Source organism: Papaver somniferum, chromosome 2 (assembly GCF_003573695.1).
Source record: "Papaver somniferum cultivar HN1 chromosome 2, ASM357369v1, whole genome shotgun sequence".
Lineage (NCBI taxonomy): Eukaryota > Viridiplantae > Streptophyta > Magnoliopsida > Ranunculales > Papaveraceae > Papaver > Papaver somniferum.
In genome coordinates, this window is record NC_039359.1 from 15,496,922 (window position 1) to 15,513,925 (window position 17,004).

Sequence of the window (17,004 nt, forward strand, 5' to 3'; positions counted from 1 at the left end):
TGTTAGGTACTTAGGTTGTAGGAAAGGAACTTTAGATGGGCTGAATATGGCCGGAAATAGCCCAAAAATCGGTTTCTGGCGAGTTAACTCAAAAAAAACCAGTTCACCCGTGAGCACCCGTGAACCCGCGAGTTTTACCCGGGACGGGCGCGGGTAGGATAAATGACCACCCGTGAAAAATTTCAACCCGCGAGCTCAGGCTGGTATTAACCCGTAACCCGCGGGTTGGTCACAAGCCAGACCCATCCCGCCCGTTTGCCAGCTCTAATCTGGATCTCATAATGACACCATATTTATCCTGTCAAAATCTGAGCATATCCTAACTTACAGGATTGTCCCTCTGTCCTCTGGCCCACAACAGCTGCCAAGGGTTACTGTGACTTCTGTTAGGTATTCTTCTGCTATTCATCCATCTGTTACTGCATCGACTGTCTTCATTTTCCCGTTTAAGCCTCATCTCAAAATTAATAGCGAGGCAACTAGAAAAACTGAACTCATTGCCACATCGTAAAATTCATGTGTGAATTGTTTTCAAGTATACAGGATACTGGTGAGATAGGATTGGTGAACTTCGTCGAGGAGCTTGTACTGGTGAACCTCTTACTTTGTTTCGCGTTGGCTTTCACTGGATAAGAACACTTGACGCTTACAAGCACATCAGTAACAACATAGTTGGTGCGGTAATTTGCTGCATCTCTGGTCTTCGGACCTATCAACTGTAAAAAAAATTGCTGCGGTTAGCCTTTTCATGAGTGCTTAAAGTTTCGCCTAGGGTAAACATAATTTTGATCCTAAGAAGGTTTGTATGGTCTCAAAAGGTGTGGTGGAATCCTATGTATGAAGAAATATCACCGACAATGGTATTAAATAGAAATGTAATGCAATATGAGCAGTTACAAAGCGTGCTGGACTGAACAGAAACTATAATGCATTAAAATGTGGAAAATCTTTGATTCTTTAGCTCATATTTTCAAAACTTCTATTAAAGCTTATCTTTATTTTTCAATATCTATTTTATTCTAGTTACTTATCACAATGCAGTCCAAATTTTGAATTTTGGAACACATTCCAACAAAAAATCTGATAAGAGGGATGTTCCTCTAGATTCTGTACTGGGACAAGTATTCGGATTCAGTACTTGTCCCAGTACATTTTTCCGAATCGAAAATAAACCTAGTAGATGCAAGAGGGGTGGCTTGGTTAGTCCACGGGAAACCGAGCCATCTTCTATGGATAGTCACCATGTGCAACTTCTTAATGTTTGGGAACCAAATAGAGAAAATGAGACTCAAATGGGGCCAGGCGAGATAAGGAATATTCATCAATATTTTGGGTTGCTTTCAGTTCCATTCCCGAGCATCGGAGAGTCATGGTCATGCAAATTAGAAACTAAATGACACAAACCGAAACCTGTGATGCTGTATGTGTCCTTGGGATACTTGTCAAATGACAATGAAGCTTCTGCAAATAAAGTCAATATCCATAAAGCCTGCAAATTGAAGGAAAAACTGCTTTTGCAATTGATCACCAACTCATGCTTCCATTCCGTCGCGACCCATTATTGCTCACTAAGATAAAGGAAGCTCTTGGTCCAGATCAGTTGGCAACCTTAGATTTTTAAAAAAAATATCTGTATTATAAGTGCGAAGAACTGTGCTGAGACCCCTTTGCGATTAGTGTCCATTTCCATCGAAGCGGGCAAAGATGAGATTGATCAGTCATGCACAGTGCAACAGGAATGTGGGAGAATCCCCAAGGACCTTCCTCTTCTCGTGCCAGGTGAAGAGTTCAAGTATGTCTTCTCTGTTATACCGGAGGTGGACTCTCCAAAACTCTCATTGGGAGAAGTATGTCTTACATGGATGAGGGAATCCAACTTAGAAGAGCAATCACCTGTTTCCAGCACAACATGAGTAGAAGCGGGGGTTCTGACCAGACACAAGCTCCCTAATGTAAATGTGTAATTGGCACCATTAGTCGTTAGATTGGAGTGTCCTCCTCATGGCATCCTTGGAGATTCCTTAACATGCTATGTGAGAATACAGAATGAGACAAAGTTGCTACAAGAAATCAAGTACTCATTGGCAGATTCCCAAATCTTTCTGTTATCTGGATCTCATAATGACACTATATTTATCCTGCCAAAATCTAAGCATATCCTAACTTACAGGCTTGTCCCTTTGTCCTCTGGCCCACAACAGCTGCCAAGGGTTACTGTGACTTCTGCTAGGTATTCTGCTGCTCTTCATCCATATGTTACTGCAAATAAGGTAATATCCATTAAAGCCTGCAAATTAAAGGAAAAACTGCTTTTGCAATTGGCCACCAACTCATGCTTCCATTCCGTCGCGACCCATTATTGCTCACTAAAATAAAGCCAGCTCCTGGTCCAGATCAGTTGGCAACCTTAGCTTTATTGTAAGTGCGAAGAACTGTGCCGAGACCCCTTTGCGATTGGTTTCCATTTCCATCGAAGCGGGCAAAGATGAGATTGATCAGTCATGCACAGTGAAACAGGGATGTGGGAGCAGCCCTAAGGACCTTCCTCTTCTCGTGCCAGGTGAAGAGTTCAAGCATGTCTTCTCTGTTATTCTGAAGGTGGACTCTCCAAAACTCTCATTGGGAGAAGTATGTCTTACATGGTTGAGGGAATCCAACTTAGAAGAACAATCACCTGTTTCCAGCACAACAAGAGTAGAAGCGGAGGTTCTGACCAGACACAAGCTCCCTGATGTAAATGTGTAATTGGCACCATTAGTCGTTAGTTTGGAGTGTCCTCCTCATGGTATCCTTGGAGATCCCTTAACATGCTATGTGAGAATACAGAATCAGACAAAGTTGCTACAAGAAATCAAGTACTCATTGGCAGAATCCCAAAGCTTTCTGTTATCTGGATCTCATAATGACACCATGTTTATCCTACCAAAATCTAAGCATATCCTAACTTACAGGCTTGTCCCTCTGTCCTCTGGCCCACAACAGCTGCCAAGGGTTACCGTGACTTCTGTTAAGTATTCTGCTGCTCTTCATCCATCTGTTACTGCATCGACCGTCTTCATCTTCCCGTCTAAGCCTCATCTCAAAATGGATAGCGAGGCAACTAGAAAAACATAGCTCATTACCACATCGTAAAATTCGTGTGCGAATTGTTTCAAGTATACAAGATACTGTTGAGCTAGGATTGGTGAACTTCGTCGAGGAGCTTGAACTGGTGACCCTCTTACTTTGTTTCGCGTTGGCTTTCACTGGATAAGAACACTTGACGCTTACAAGCACATCAGTAACAATATAGTTGGTGCGGTAATTTGCCTCATCTGTGGTCTTCGGACCCATCAACTGTAAGAAAATTGTTGCGGTTAGCCATTTCCTGAGTGCTTAAAGTTTCGCCTAGGGTAAACATAATTTTGACCCTAAAAAGGTTTGGATGGTCTCAAAAGATGTGGTGGAATCCTCTGTATGAAAAAACATAACCGACAATGGTATTGAATATAAATGTAATGCAATATGAGCCGTTACAAAGCGTGCTGGACTGAACAGAAACTATAATGCATTATAATGTGGAAAGTCTTTGATATTTTAGCTCATATTTTCAAAACTTCTATTAAAACTTATCTTTCTTTTTCAATATTTATTTTATTCTAGTTACTTATCACAACGCAGTCCAAAGTTTGAATTTTGGAACACATTCCAACAAAAAATCTGATAAGAGGATGTTCCTCTGGAGTCTGGACTGGGACAAGTATTCGGATTCAGAACCCCTTTGAAGTTGGGTTGTTTACGCACCGGAGGCTGGGTGTAAACCGAGTGTGAGTGTACCCAACGACACAGTCCCCAGCCTTTTTTTTTTTTGAACATTGTAGTTTATTTAATAAAAACCGAACTTAAACACAGTCCCAGTCGTCATTCTATCCATTCGAAGATTCAGATTTTCTTCGCTGAGACAAAAAAAATGGCGTCTCTAATAGGATCACCATGGATGAGAATCAGGGCTTTACCTGATATCTCATCTCCATTCATTCGTCATTTCAAGCCACTCCCTCTCCGTAGAAACTTCTGTATTATCGCGGCTTCAATTTCAAGTCCTGGTTTCCGTAAGAAAGACGAAGGAGAAGTTCGAGTTCGTTTCGCTCCTTCTCCTACTGGAAATTTACATGTTGGTGGAGCTAGAACAGCTTTGTTTAACTATTTGTTCGCCAGGTTTATCGAATTTTTATGTTATTCATTGTTATTCTTGTTGATTTTTTTTGTTAATTCAATAGTATGAGTAAACAAAACTGACCTAATTCATTGTAGGTCTAAGGGTGGAAAGTTTGTACTTAGAATTGAAGATACTGATTTGGAAAGATCTACTAAGGAATCTGAGGAAGCTGTGCTGAGAGATCTGGCTTGGCTTGGCCTTGAATGGGATGAAGGTAATTTATCTGCTAAATTATCTGAATAAATTGAAAAATGCTATTTGAATTTGTACATATTCACAATTCTTAATAGATGAGATTGCATATGGTCAGCATAGTTTGCCACATTATCCCGTGTCCCTTCGTTTTGCAGCTGGTGGAGAGTCATGTTTGAATTTAGGAATTTCTAGACTCGTTCAAATTTTTAGAAATCCAGTAGCTTTTAAGTGCATCGATGAGCTGTTTACTTGTATGCTTCAGAAAATTCCATAATTTAGCTCAGTGGGATATGCCTTACTTGGCTGGAATCATTAAATGGAGCAAGATATTGATATCATTAGCCATTTCCCACCGGAATTTGTCGCTGTATTCTTGGTACTAGAGAAGCAAAAATCATAAAATAGCTCTCATGATAGTAGTAGTTACAGTACTCACTAGTAATAGTTAGATAACCTGCTTTAGATACACTGATAGTCTGATACAATTACCAAAGAGTTTCAAGACTCTTTGCTTTATGAGGTGCTTTTTATAAATTAATGACACAAAAAACAACAATACCATAACTAATATTGGAATGGCTTCAGGAAGCTTCTCAGATTCCTAGTCAGATAAGTTACTCAGTTTCCTGTCTGGTTCTGGATCAGGTTCAGTGTCCAACTCCTGGCCTGAAGCCAGCTTAGAATTCTTAGCCTCCAACTCGTTCTGTTCAAAGAGATTTCCAATTTTTTAGTTGCTGGCTAGCAATAGCTACTGATGCCTGATTGTTGTAAACCACAATGTCCTCGTAATAACCGGATGCAGATAGATGGTTGATCATTAGCATTATCTAGCTCCGGCGGGGGAACAAAAAAGGGTATTCGACCTCTTCGCCAATCATGTAGAACCATGTTCGCTGCACAAGTCATATCAATCCGTCGTACAGTAGCAGCAGACCGAATACCCATTTTCCCATTCCTACGGTTGATATCCAAACAATGTTTCAGATTTCCTGGAATATTAACTTTGCTCCCTTTCTTCATCACCGTGTAACTAACTTTGTTCCCTTCCTTCATCACCATGTAACTAAATTCATCGCAACTGATTATCTTAGTGACCGACACCAGCTCTTGGAACAGATGTATCTGCAGACAAAATTTGGGACTTATTATTGACTGATGATAATGCCGTCATTGTTATTACCCGTTAGTAAGAGATTTAGTGTTCTGGACTAGTTTAGTTAATATTGAAGACCCTGTACTTGGCCTAGAAGAGAAACTGAAAAGTTAAAACAGTAATATCTAGGTGAACTAGTGCTACCAGAGGCTTATTTGGCTTTTCATGTATACGAAACATAATTAAATAAGGTGCAGAATTGCCTACTCATCATTAAATGTCATGAGATTAGACTGTTTGTGCCTATTGACCGTAACATAGGTGAAAGAACAATAGGAATTGATTGCAAATATGAACTAGGTAGCAATTAGAATTCAATGAAAAAGGGCACCACTTGACTATTAAGGAAATGCAGCAAAAATAATGGAGCTTCATCATAGGAAATAATGTTAAATATGTATGAGTTAAAAACATTAGATTGTAACTCTTTATATGTTGTTTATTAACCAATATGTAATTGCTAAGTAATCCTGCACATTAAAAAGACATGGCCACTATGAAAATACATAAGAAGTCTGCTTAGTTTAATGCACATTAGTAATCTACTTAATTGCAAGCAGAGCAAAAAGATGAAGATGCTTATTCAATTATGGGACCAGCGAATGCTCAAACCTTCAATGTGTATTAGTTATCAACCTTAGCTTAAACTCTTCTCCATCTGTACATAAACCCAATAGATAACACTCTCCCAATAAATAGATAACCCTAAATTAAGAATAAAAAGATGTAATTATCAAGTGCATTTTATCTGATGAAGAATCCACTGAAAGTACTGTAACATATTACTATTAAACAGAGACAATCATACCTGAACCTTAAAAACAACATCACTCATCCACCTCCGCTAACCTGAATGTTGTTGTCTTTTTTTTTTTGGATCAATTATGTTGTTTTCGCTAGGACCAACCTTTTGCACGTATGTGGTTATTTGTCTTTTAGTAAAGCATTAAACAGTGATAGGTTATTAACTAGTAGAAGATGGTGATGCTAATAGTGGTGACACGATTGATATGCAGGCCCTGGTGCTGGTGGAGAATATGGTCCATATCGGCAGTCTGAACGAAATGTTATGTACAAACAATATGCTGAGAATCTGTTGAATTCTGGGCATGCTTACAGGTGTTTTTGTTCGAATGAGGTAATTAATCTTTGCTTCATTTGTTTCTGTTCAAGTCAATTTTCACAAGGATTCTACAAACCGGTGTCTCAATTCTGCATATATGCATGGAAACTACAACCTCATAGAAGTATGTCCATGTAACTTTTGATCCCATGTACTTGTCGAGCAACTGATAGAATGTTATTTATTTTCAAATTTGATAGGGCTGGTCAGTTGAGTATCAGTCGACTTGACAAGCATCGGATTATACGATGTCATGGTTGGGTTTAGAGTGCTGTCTAGGAGAGCTAGGTTTTACTTATGCTCAAGTTAATGAAGTGTATTTTGTTTTTATGACAAGTATGTGATTGTGTCGATCCTTGACGAAAGTTTGTATCTTTTACAGGAATTGGAGAAAATGAAGGACATTGCAAAGCTAAAAAACCTACCACCAGTTTATACAGGAAAATGGGCTTCAGCAACAGATGATGAAGTACAGGAAGAACTATCTAAAGGGACACCATACACATACCGGTTTCGGGTCCCAAAAAATGGCGTCTTAAAAGTTAATGACCTTATCCGTGGAGAAGTATGTTCTATCCGTTAAAAGTTGCGAATCAGTGATACTGGTTTATTTTTGATATCATATCATTAACGTGTACCCACCCGCTTAAATACTTGCTTTATTCCATGGCTCACTAGCTATTCTCTTTGTTGCTTAATGTATTCAACGATATGTGCCCTGCTAATTCTGTCTGGTAGTGTCATAAAGGTCAGTTGGGGGTTGAACACCCTTGGAGATTTCGTGATCATGAGAAGCAATGGTCAACCTGTCTACAATTTCTGTGTCACAGTTGATGATGCTACCATGTCTATCTCTCATGTTATAAGGTAACGTTTACTAATACTTTTCTAATAATCGTGCCTAACTGCTGCGTGGTTTAGGCTGAGTGCAATAGTTTGTTCATTACATTCTATTGTAATTTATGTTAAGTATTTCACTTTCAGAGCAGAAGAGCATTTACCAAACACTCTGAGACAAGCATTGATATACAAAGTAACCTCTCAGCCTGCGTCGTTTGTGTCTGCGTCGTTTGTGTCCCGGCTCTTTTGATTATTTAATTGGCTGACCAAAACTGATGCCTTGGATCTAATGAAAATAATATTTTTCTGCAGGCTCTAGGATTTCCAATGCCTAAATTTGCTCATGTTTCTTTAATCCTTGCTCCTGACAGAAGTAAATTGTCAAAACGCCATGGAGCAACTTCAGTAGGTCAGGTATCAACAGTTGTCTCAAAGATTTTCCTTCTCATCTACCTTTATGATATTCTGATTTTTTTATTAGTCTATTTGGTCACTTCCTCTAAAGTTTAAATCCATTATCTGTTTGCAGTTTAGAGAGATGGGTTATTTGCCAGAGGGAATGGTGAACTACCTCGCACTTTTGGGGTGGGGAGATGGAACTGAAAATGAATATTTCACCCTTCAGCAGCTTGGTAAGTATATACTTTGGGCGAAATCACGACTAGCATATTATATCCCGTGGTCTCTCCCGCTCTCTGATTCAGTTAATTATTTTTTGGCTGCAGTTGATAAGTTTACTATTGATCGTGTCAACAAGAGTGGAGCTATTTTTGATATAACAAAGCTAAGGTAAATTGTCTCCGATTCTCTCTGCATTTTGCTGAAGTCCCCCATTCAGGCTTGTTAAACCAACTGGTTCTTGAGCTTCTTGTTGTGATGCAGTTCTAGAAACTAAAACAGAAAACTAGGGCAAATAGAACAAAGATCATTGAATAGGACATAGGATTGATAACAATAAGAACTTAGATAATTGAGTCTAGGTTAAAAACCCATTACTCTTCAATAATCAATAGATTATAGTCGTATGAAAATATAATAAAAGTCTCCCTCCTAAAGAAGACGTAATAGCCTATTTATACTAGCAAGGTAAAACTAAATAAAGAAAGCCTAAACTAAAGACGGAAACAACTACAAAGTATCCCTATTTTGTGGAACATTCCTAAATTAATACATAACAGAAACACAAAATCCCCCTGCATCAATCACCCCGGGATGAAAGAAATCTCAGCTCCGATGAGATGCTATATGAATTCTGCATATAACTTTGTTGTCACTTCAGCCTTCCCACGATCGAAAACAAAACCCAAAGCTTTAGAGATTCTGAAATGCAATAAGCAAGCAATGTTGTCTGTGTCGTAGCATATTCGCACTGCTTTCCCACGATCAAACATGAAACCCAAATCTTCATTTCTTATTCTCGACTTAGGTGTGTCAATAAGTATTGATTCCGCCACTGCGTATTGATACTCAGCACAAACCTACCTCTTATCCGGGCTAGCCGTTGTATCACGACAAGCAAGCAACAAATTCCTCCTTGGTTTTCCTTGTAAATCCTCATGCCATCGGTTAACATTTGCTGCTCTTGTATAATTCCCATTAATCCTACAACTGGTAGCTCTTACTTCTTGACGCATGCTCCTGAAATTACCAGCATAAGCCTCTCTGTCATTACTGATATGTGTATCCCAAGAAAGTGACACAAAATCAGCCACTTGGGGAAGAAAACCATATGTAATCTCAGACAGTGTTCGATTAAAGAATGCCATAGCTTTTCCTCCTTGAAGCTTGTTATGCCTTACAGTTGTACATAACAAATTACTTTTGTCGACAGTTGCCTTTAGAACAGATAAATGACACACAACTTGTAAGTTCCGTTGGTCAGTAAACGTTCCTTTGCATCTATTACCTTAAGAACAATACCCATCAATGAATTCCTTAAGACTGCAACCAAATAATTAACTATAATCTCTAAGAGCAACTGCAATTGACGAGTAAACCCAAATTTTTACTCGAGTGGGCTGGCGTAGTGGGACGGACCATCGATCAAAATTTGATCAAAGAGTAAAGTCCAGACCAAATTTGGTCGGCGATCAAGACCAAATCCAAATATAGTCGGGCGTTAATATAATCTTCGCTACACATCAGGCGTTGATATAATCTCCGCCATTCATCGCGCGTTGGTATAGTTAACGTCCAACGAACAGGCGTGCATATAAACTTCGCCTGAATGGGGCGTTGGTAAAGATAACGCCTGATGGGGCGTTCATAAACTTAACGCGCGAAATGGGGCGTTCATATACTTAACGCCCCACTCTATTTTCAAACTTTAAAACTTTTGAAACTTGCATGGGGCGGGCTTTATACCTCCGCCCCATTATCTTTTTTTTTTTTTTTTTTTTTTGAAGCGTATACTATACCAACGCCCCACGTCGGTCGTTATCTTTACCAACGCCTGATCCCAGGCGTAATCTTTATCAACGCGCGACCAAATTTAATCTGCAACCGCTACGTCACACGACGGACTAAACCCAAATTTGATCTTTTTTTTTAGTCTTTGGTCTTTGGTTATACTCGCACCACTGTGGACGCTCTAAGAAGAGAGAAACTAGCCATAACCACCATCTGCAGTATATCAAGGTTACATTCTTCAGTCCATAAAAATCACTGTTGACATAATATGGTAAAACAAAGCGCTTAATGGTTGTAATGGAATCAGTTACCTGAACCAGATTTTTAGCTTTGCTTGTGTCTAATAGTTCCTCCATATCGAGAGCTTTTTGATTGACATCTGGTGGTGAGCTACCTAGGATTGTGATAGGCATTCCCAAGCTGGTTTGGTTCTCCTTGATTAACACCACCCCTTCCATCTTTTTACTGCAATGCAGTTTTAAGCATGTACCAGAAATCATCAGAAACGTACTTTTTGCGAGGATTGTTGAATAATGATTGACAACCTTACTAACCCACTTCTGATTGGCAGGCTCCCCACTTAGAAATACAACTGCAAGATACCATGGATGCGTGCAGTAACTAATTTCTGATTCTAAACTAAAAACATCACATATCTCCGTTAACTGACTTGTCATCAAACCCCAGTAATGCAACATCTCATGGCAGTTCTCACTGTGAACACATTTAACTGAAAGTGGCACATTCTTAAATACTTCGACCACGTCCAGTATCAAATTTCTGCCAATAACTGTTGTTATTTCAACTGCCACTGTTTTCTTCTTCTTGACGACTGCACACACCTCATGATTGATACGTCTTATATCACCAGCGTAAGCTCCACTTCCGTCGCCAATTTGCTGGTCCAAAAATAGTGCTACTGGTTCGATGCCATGTTGCAGATGATACTCATATGCAGCTTCACACAGTTTATTAGCAACAGTGAAACTGAGAATCTCACCTTGCGGTGGTACCAACTGCACACAAGTCTTTACACTGAACAATTGAGTAGTAACTCATGCATACTTAATTGAGCATCATAATAAGATGCCTTAACAGCAGCACAAACAATTCTAGGAACACTAATAGAAACTGGCAGACCTGTATGCGACGAATTTGCTAGCGCTAAGCAACCTCCATGCCATGAACCATCTCCCTGAATTGGTAAAAGCAGCACCATTGCAGCAATGGCAGGTGTTAGACATTCAGTAGTCCATCGTCTACCTGCTGTTGAGGGCAATTGCACGACAGTGTCCTTCACGTAAGCACCAATGTCATGATAGGCTGTGATGTTGTTTCTGAATTTTTCTACCAAATCTTCTACCATAGCATTCCTCCTGGAGTTCAAGAGAATTCTCCCATCAATTCATAATTTTCGGCACAAGTTTCCTTGTGACAAAAATTTCTCTTGTACCAGTCTGAATTCAAACTAATACTTTCTGCCATATATGGAATTTGAGTTCCATGACTGCTATCTTCGTAACATATTGATGGAATACTTAAACAAACTATTGTTAAATCCTCCATCAACATATTTCTCCCGGTGTTAAGTAAGATTCGCCCATTAATCTTACTTCTGTAATTTTCTCTACCAACTTCCTTGTGATAGTCTGATCTCAAATTAGAATTGTCAACAGTACATAAAGTTTCTGTATATAAAATTTGAGATCTCAAGCTAAGATCATCTACTAGATATGTAACTTGATTCTTGGAAACCGGATGAGTTTGGTTAACCGGAATACTTACAATGCTTGTGTCTTTGTTGATAAGAGTATCAACAGGACCTGCTGTAAGCAAAACTTCCTCTTCAACTTCTGGACTGTCTTCTTGGGTAAAAGGAACAACACCAGCAGGAGTAAACAAAACCTTTTCTTCAACTTCTGGGTAACTGTCGCAGTCGTAGACTGGTGATAAGTCCCAATCAACCATGACTTTGTCATCACTCTCAAGTTCATCGTATTTCGGCTCTTCACTGACAAATTTATCATACTTCAGTACTTCACTGACAAATTCATCATATTTCAGCTCTTCACGGACAAATTTATCATATTTCAGCTCCCTCGACGTGTCTGCATCACTATTAGCCTCAATGAAGTGAACTTCTTTCTTGTGCACTTTGTTTGTAATCCGAGCAGTTGTTGTTGATGTGATCTTGCTAAGATTGCGCAAGTTAGGAAACTTCTCACACGTCGTCACCATGTAACCTGGAGGCAGAAATTGTTTGCGCAACTTCTGTTTCATGTGAACCCAAATATTTATTCTCTTTGTCTTGCCTCACACGCCTTTCCTGTAGCATTTTCCACCATTGTAGTGCCGATCCCTTCAATTTTAACTTGACAAACCGCACTTTACGAGCTTCAGTCATCGGTTGCCATTCAAAATATTTCTGTATGCTCTCCTCCCAATCTAGGAAATCTTCTGCAAGCATCCTCCCAGCCATATCATCCACTTCGACTTTCACCTGTCTGGTGTTCAAGTCAAGGGTTCTGATACTTCTTTCCCTTAACCAACCATCATGTGATTCATGAACAACATGGTTATGAAAAAGATTTTCATTAAACGCGTGTTCATCATCCTCTGATCCTCCCTCCGGTGAATACAAAGGAGTGCGTTGTGAGAATACTGGATTCTTATGAACAACATAATTATAGTTGTGTGTTCATCTTCTTCAGAAACTCCTTCCGGGGAATGTAAAGGCTTGCGTCGGCTCTCCGGTATCTCCATGGAGCTTTCGCACGTCCCTGTCGCAACAACTTCTGTCGCAACATGTCCTCAATCAAGGTTCTTGACTCAGTAGAATCTATGTATCCATTACCTCTACCACCACCTCTATCTCTACCTACCATTGTAGAAACTAGGGTTTGCTGGTCTGTTTGGTTTCTAGCCCAACTGATGCATTACTAGAAAGCAGAACACTAAGCTAGGGCAAATAGAACAAAGATCATTGAATAGAACATAGGATTGATAACAATAAGAACGTAGATAATTGAGTCTAGGTTAAAAACTCATTACTCTTCAATAATCAATAGATTATAGTCATATGAAAATATAATAAAAGTCTCCCTCCTAAAGAAGACCTAATAGCCTATTTATACTAGCAAGGTAAAACTAAATAAAGAAAACCTAAACTAAAGACGGAAACAACTACAAAGTATCCCTATTTTGTAGAACATTCCTAAATTAATACATTCTTAACAAAAACACAAAATGCCCCTGCTTCATGTTGCCTCATCTGCCACAAAATAGTTTAGGGTTCCAACTTTCTTGTTTGAGTCACCATGTCAGTTTAGCATAGTGATTCACCGCATTTGTTTGCTGAAGTCACATTGTTTTTCTGCTTATAATTTGTAAATGTAAGGTGGATGAATGGTCAACATTTAAAAGCTCTCCCGTCCGGAGATTTTGTCAAGCTTTTGGCTCAACGCTGGAAAACCACTGGCGTCCTCACAGAATCAGAAGGAGAGTTTGTGAATGTAAGAATCTTAATTGCTTTGTGTACATTCAGACTTTATATGTGATTATGTACTAATCCTCCTCCTAAAACAGGAAGCTGCCGAACTGCTCAAGGATGGTATCGACTTAGTACCGGATGCAGACAAAGCACTCACAAATTTGCTCTCCTATCCATTATTTGCTACTTTAGCCAGGTATGTCCTTCTTTCTCTTTCTCTTCTGAATTCTGCTTATCTGTTTTAATTGGCTGTGTTTAACTACAGATCATGCAAAGTTTAGATGGTGAAAACCCTTCGACCAGGTGTTTGCATGTTTCAAGTTTATTATCACATTAATGATCGTGACATCTGCTAGACACCATTGCAATGCTTCCAAAAAAAAAGACACAGTTGCAAGCTAAACTTAATATTGTGTTTTCATTATTTACATGCTTGGGATGGACACTGTTCAGCATAAAACTATAGATAAATATAATGGTGTGTTTTGTGGTTCTTATATTTTGCAGTCCTGAAGGTAAACCTGTTTTAGAAGACAAGCTCTCGGAAGTTGCCACCAGCTTGCTCGCTGCTTATGACAGTGGAGAGCTGGGTGTGGCACTTGAAGAAGGTCATGCTGGTTGGAAGAACTGGGTGAAGAGCTTTGGGAAATCGACGAAACGCAAGGTTTGTTTATTATAGATAATAGGAGATGATTTTTCAAGCATTTCATAGTTTCCTACTCCAGTCATCTTAACTTTTAGTGATAAATCTTAACTTTTAGTGATAATATCCTACATTTCTCATGTTTATATATGGCACAGGGTAAATCTCTTTTCATGCCGCTTCGAGTTTTGCTGACAGGAAAACTCCATGGGCCAGACATGAGTTCCAGTATCATCTTACTCCATAAAGCTGGAAGCTGTGGTGTGGTTGCTCCTGAAGCAGGGTTTGTTACCTTAGATGAAAGGATTAAAATGTTGAGGGAAATCGACTGGGAAGCATTCAATAAAGAAGATCAGCCTACTTTAGAATCACCATCTGCTACCACTGCATAATTTCACAGAGTTTTTTCCCCATTTTTTTTACCGGATTTTGCTTTCTCCCCGCGGCTAACCAGTTTAAGCGTTGATGTGTCCTAAGAGTATGGTTGCCAAAGTTAAGTTTTGTTCGTTAGGAATATTAAGAGAAAAATAACTTCTAGAAGCTTTAGGAACACGCTTCAAAGAGATTCTGATGCAGGCATAATTAAACTTTTTGTCCTTTATTTCTTGGCTTTCACTGTACTTTTCAGTTTCAGACTTTACTTAGCATGTATATCCATTATTTTATTTACAGATTCGTTTGGAAACATGTAAACTAGTAGAATTAAGAAATGTCTATCGTAAACAAGTGCAAATTGGTGATATTCTGCGTTGGAATTGGTCATTATAGTCCGTAGTGGTTGATAACTAAACAAATAACACAAACTGTGAGTCTAGTGTTCGTGCATGCGAGTGGCAAAACAACGACAGGATTTAACGCTGAGCCTATAGCAGCCACGGGCAAGGTCCAATCACTAAACTAACAAAATTATCCTTCTTTCATGCGAGCGACAAAGTCAAAATCATAAGCATGACTCAAAGACAAAGAACAAAAATTAGAAGAATAACGTTTCTTCTTCTTCTTCTTCTTTAATCTCAAGCTTAAAAAATGGAGGAATAAAGTTCCCGAAACCTTAGAATTAATGGATCTATTTCTTCACCTTCAATCGCCCAGATCTCGAAATTCAATCAAAATTTGATTCCAATTTGATTATATTTGTCTTCTGTTCTAGAGCTAAACAATGTCATCATCGCAAACCCTAGGTGGAACTTCAAGACCTGGTAGAATACTAGTCCTTAAAAATGTAGCTTGGAGAAAACATACTAACCTTGTATCATCTTGTAAATCTGTTTTAGATAAGCTAGAAACATTAACTGATACATCATCATCAGATCCTAAAATAAATCACAACTCGCCGATTCATGAATTCTCTCTTTCCGATTCTGAATTTGTTCTCCAACCTTTAATTCAAGCAATTGATACTGGTTCTGTTAAAGTTGTTGATCCAGCATTAGATTGTGTTTTTAAATTACTTTCTCAAGGTTTAATCCGAGGCGAAGTCGATAATGAAAAACAATCATCAATTTTGTATAGAATTGTTGATTCGATATGCAAGTGTGGTGGTCTTGGTGATGAAGGAATTGAACTAGATGTGTTGAAAGTATTGGTATCAGCGGTTCGGTCTCCTTTTATGATAATTAGAGGAGATTGCTTGGTTAATATTGTGAAATCATGTTTTAATGTGTATTTAGGTAGTTTGAGTGGGACTAATCAGATCTGTGCTAAAGTCAGATTGTGTTGATTGTTTTCACTAGGGTTGAAGAAGATAGCATGGATGCTAATATTAGAACTATTTCTGTCAATGAGATGTTGGAGTTTTCTGATAAGAATCTGAGTGAATGGACTTTGGTTCAGTTTGTTCAAAGCTTCATTAATGAGGTCATGGAGGCAAAGGAATTGCAAAATGGTATCACTGGTGTTGATGTTATTTCGGAGGCCAAGGGTGAGCCCGAGGGTGGTGATGGTGTTGAGAAAAATGAAGGAGTTGAATCAGGTGGTGGGGATAGTAAGTTTAGGGAAGATTGGGTTCACTTGTTCAAAAACTTGTGCAAATTTTCTATGAAGTATGCGACTCAAGAGAATCCTGAAGACCCACTACTCATCAGGGGAAAAGTTCTTTCGTTAGAGCTTTTAAAGCTTTTAATGGATGATGGTGGTCCAATTTGGCGAACTAATGAAAGGTAAGTTTGTTGCAGTAGTCTTTGTATAGGCAGATGCATATTTTGATGCAAGTATGCAGGACCAAGTGTTTGTGGGTGAAGTTAATTCACTAAACTACATAGTATTATCGGTCGTGTCCCATGAAAATTACACCTAGTAACCATGCATGAGCCTGGCTTTGGAATTTCTCGTTGCGCATGGGACAAGTATTTAGATTCAGTACACCGTTTGAAGTTGGGTTGTTTACGCATCGGAGGCTGGGTGTAAACCGAGTGTGAGTGTGCCCAACGATACAGTATAAAATGATTTCCCAGTCGTCGTTATATATATTCGAAAATTTAGATTTTTTTCGCTGAAACAAAAAATGGCGTCGCTAGTAAGATCACCATGGATGAGAATCAGGGCTTTACCTGATATCGCATCTCCATTCATTCGTCATTCATTATTCTATAAACACAAACCACTCCCTCTCTGTAGAAACTTCTCTATTATCTCGGCTTCAATTTCAAATCCTGGTTTCCGTAAGAAAGACGAAGGAGAAGTTCGAGTTCGTTTCGCTCCTTCTCCTACTGGAAATTTACATGTTGGTGGAGCTAGAACAACTTTGTTTAACTATTTTGTTCGCCAGGTTTGTCGAATTTTTATGTTATTCATTGTTATTCTTGTTGATTTTTTTTGTTAATTCAATAGTATGAGTAAATAAATTGACCTAATTCATTGTAGGTCTAAGGGTGGAAAGTTTGTACTTAGAATTGAATACTGATTTGGAAAGATCTACTAAGGAATCTGAGGAAGCTCTGTTGAGAGATCAGGC

At 38.9% G+C, this 17,004-nt stretch overlaps 1 protein-coding gene across 1 annotated transcript; it reads left to right on the forward strand.

Annotated features, from left to right (window-relative positions):
• Window positions 1-3,888: 3,888 nt before the first annotated feature.
• On the forward strand, window positions 3,889-14,791 carry LOC113346990 (glutamate--tRNA ligase, chloroplastic/mitochondrial-like). Its single transcript, XM_026590561.1, has 13 exons — window positions 3,889-4,197; window positions 4,294-4,412; window positions 6,563-6,684; window positions 7,052-7,234; window positions 7,418-7,536; window positions 7,654-7,702; window positions 7,822-7,923; window positions 8,039-8,141; window positions 8,235-8,298; window positions 13,316-13,430; window positions 13,504-13,604; window positions 13,916-14,072; window positions 14,210-14,791. Exons 1-13 carry the CDS (start codon window positions 3,950-3,952, stop codon window positions 14,441-14,443), a joined length of 1,716 nt encoding a protein of 571 aa, XP_026446346.1. The 5' UTR covers window positions 3,889-3,949; the 3' UTR covers window positions 14,444-14,791.
• Window positions 14,792-17,004: the final 2,213 nt, after the last annotated feature.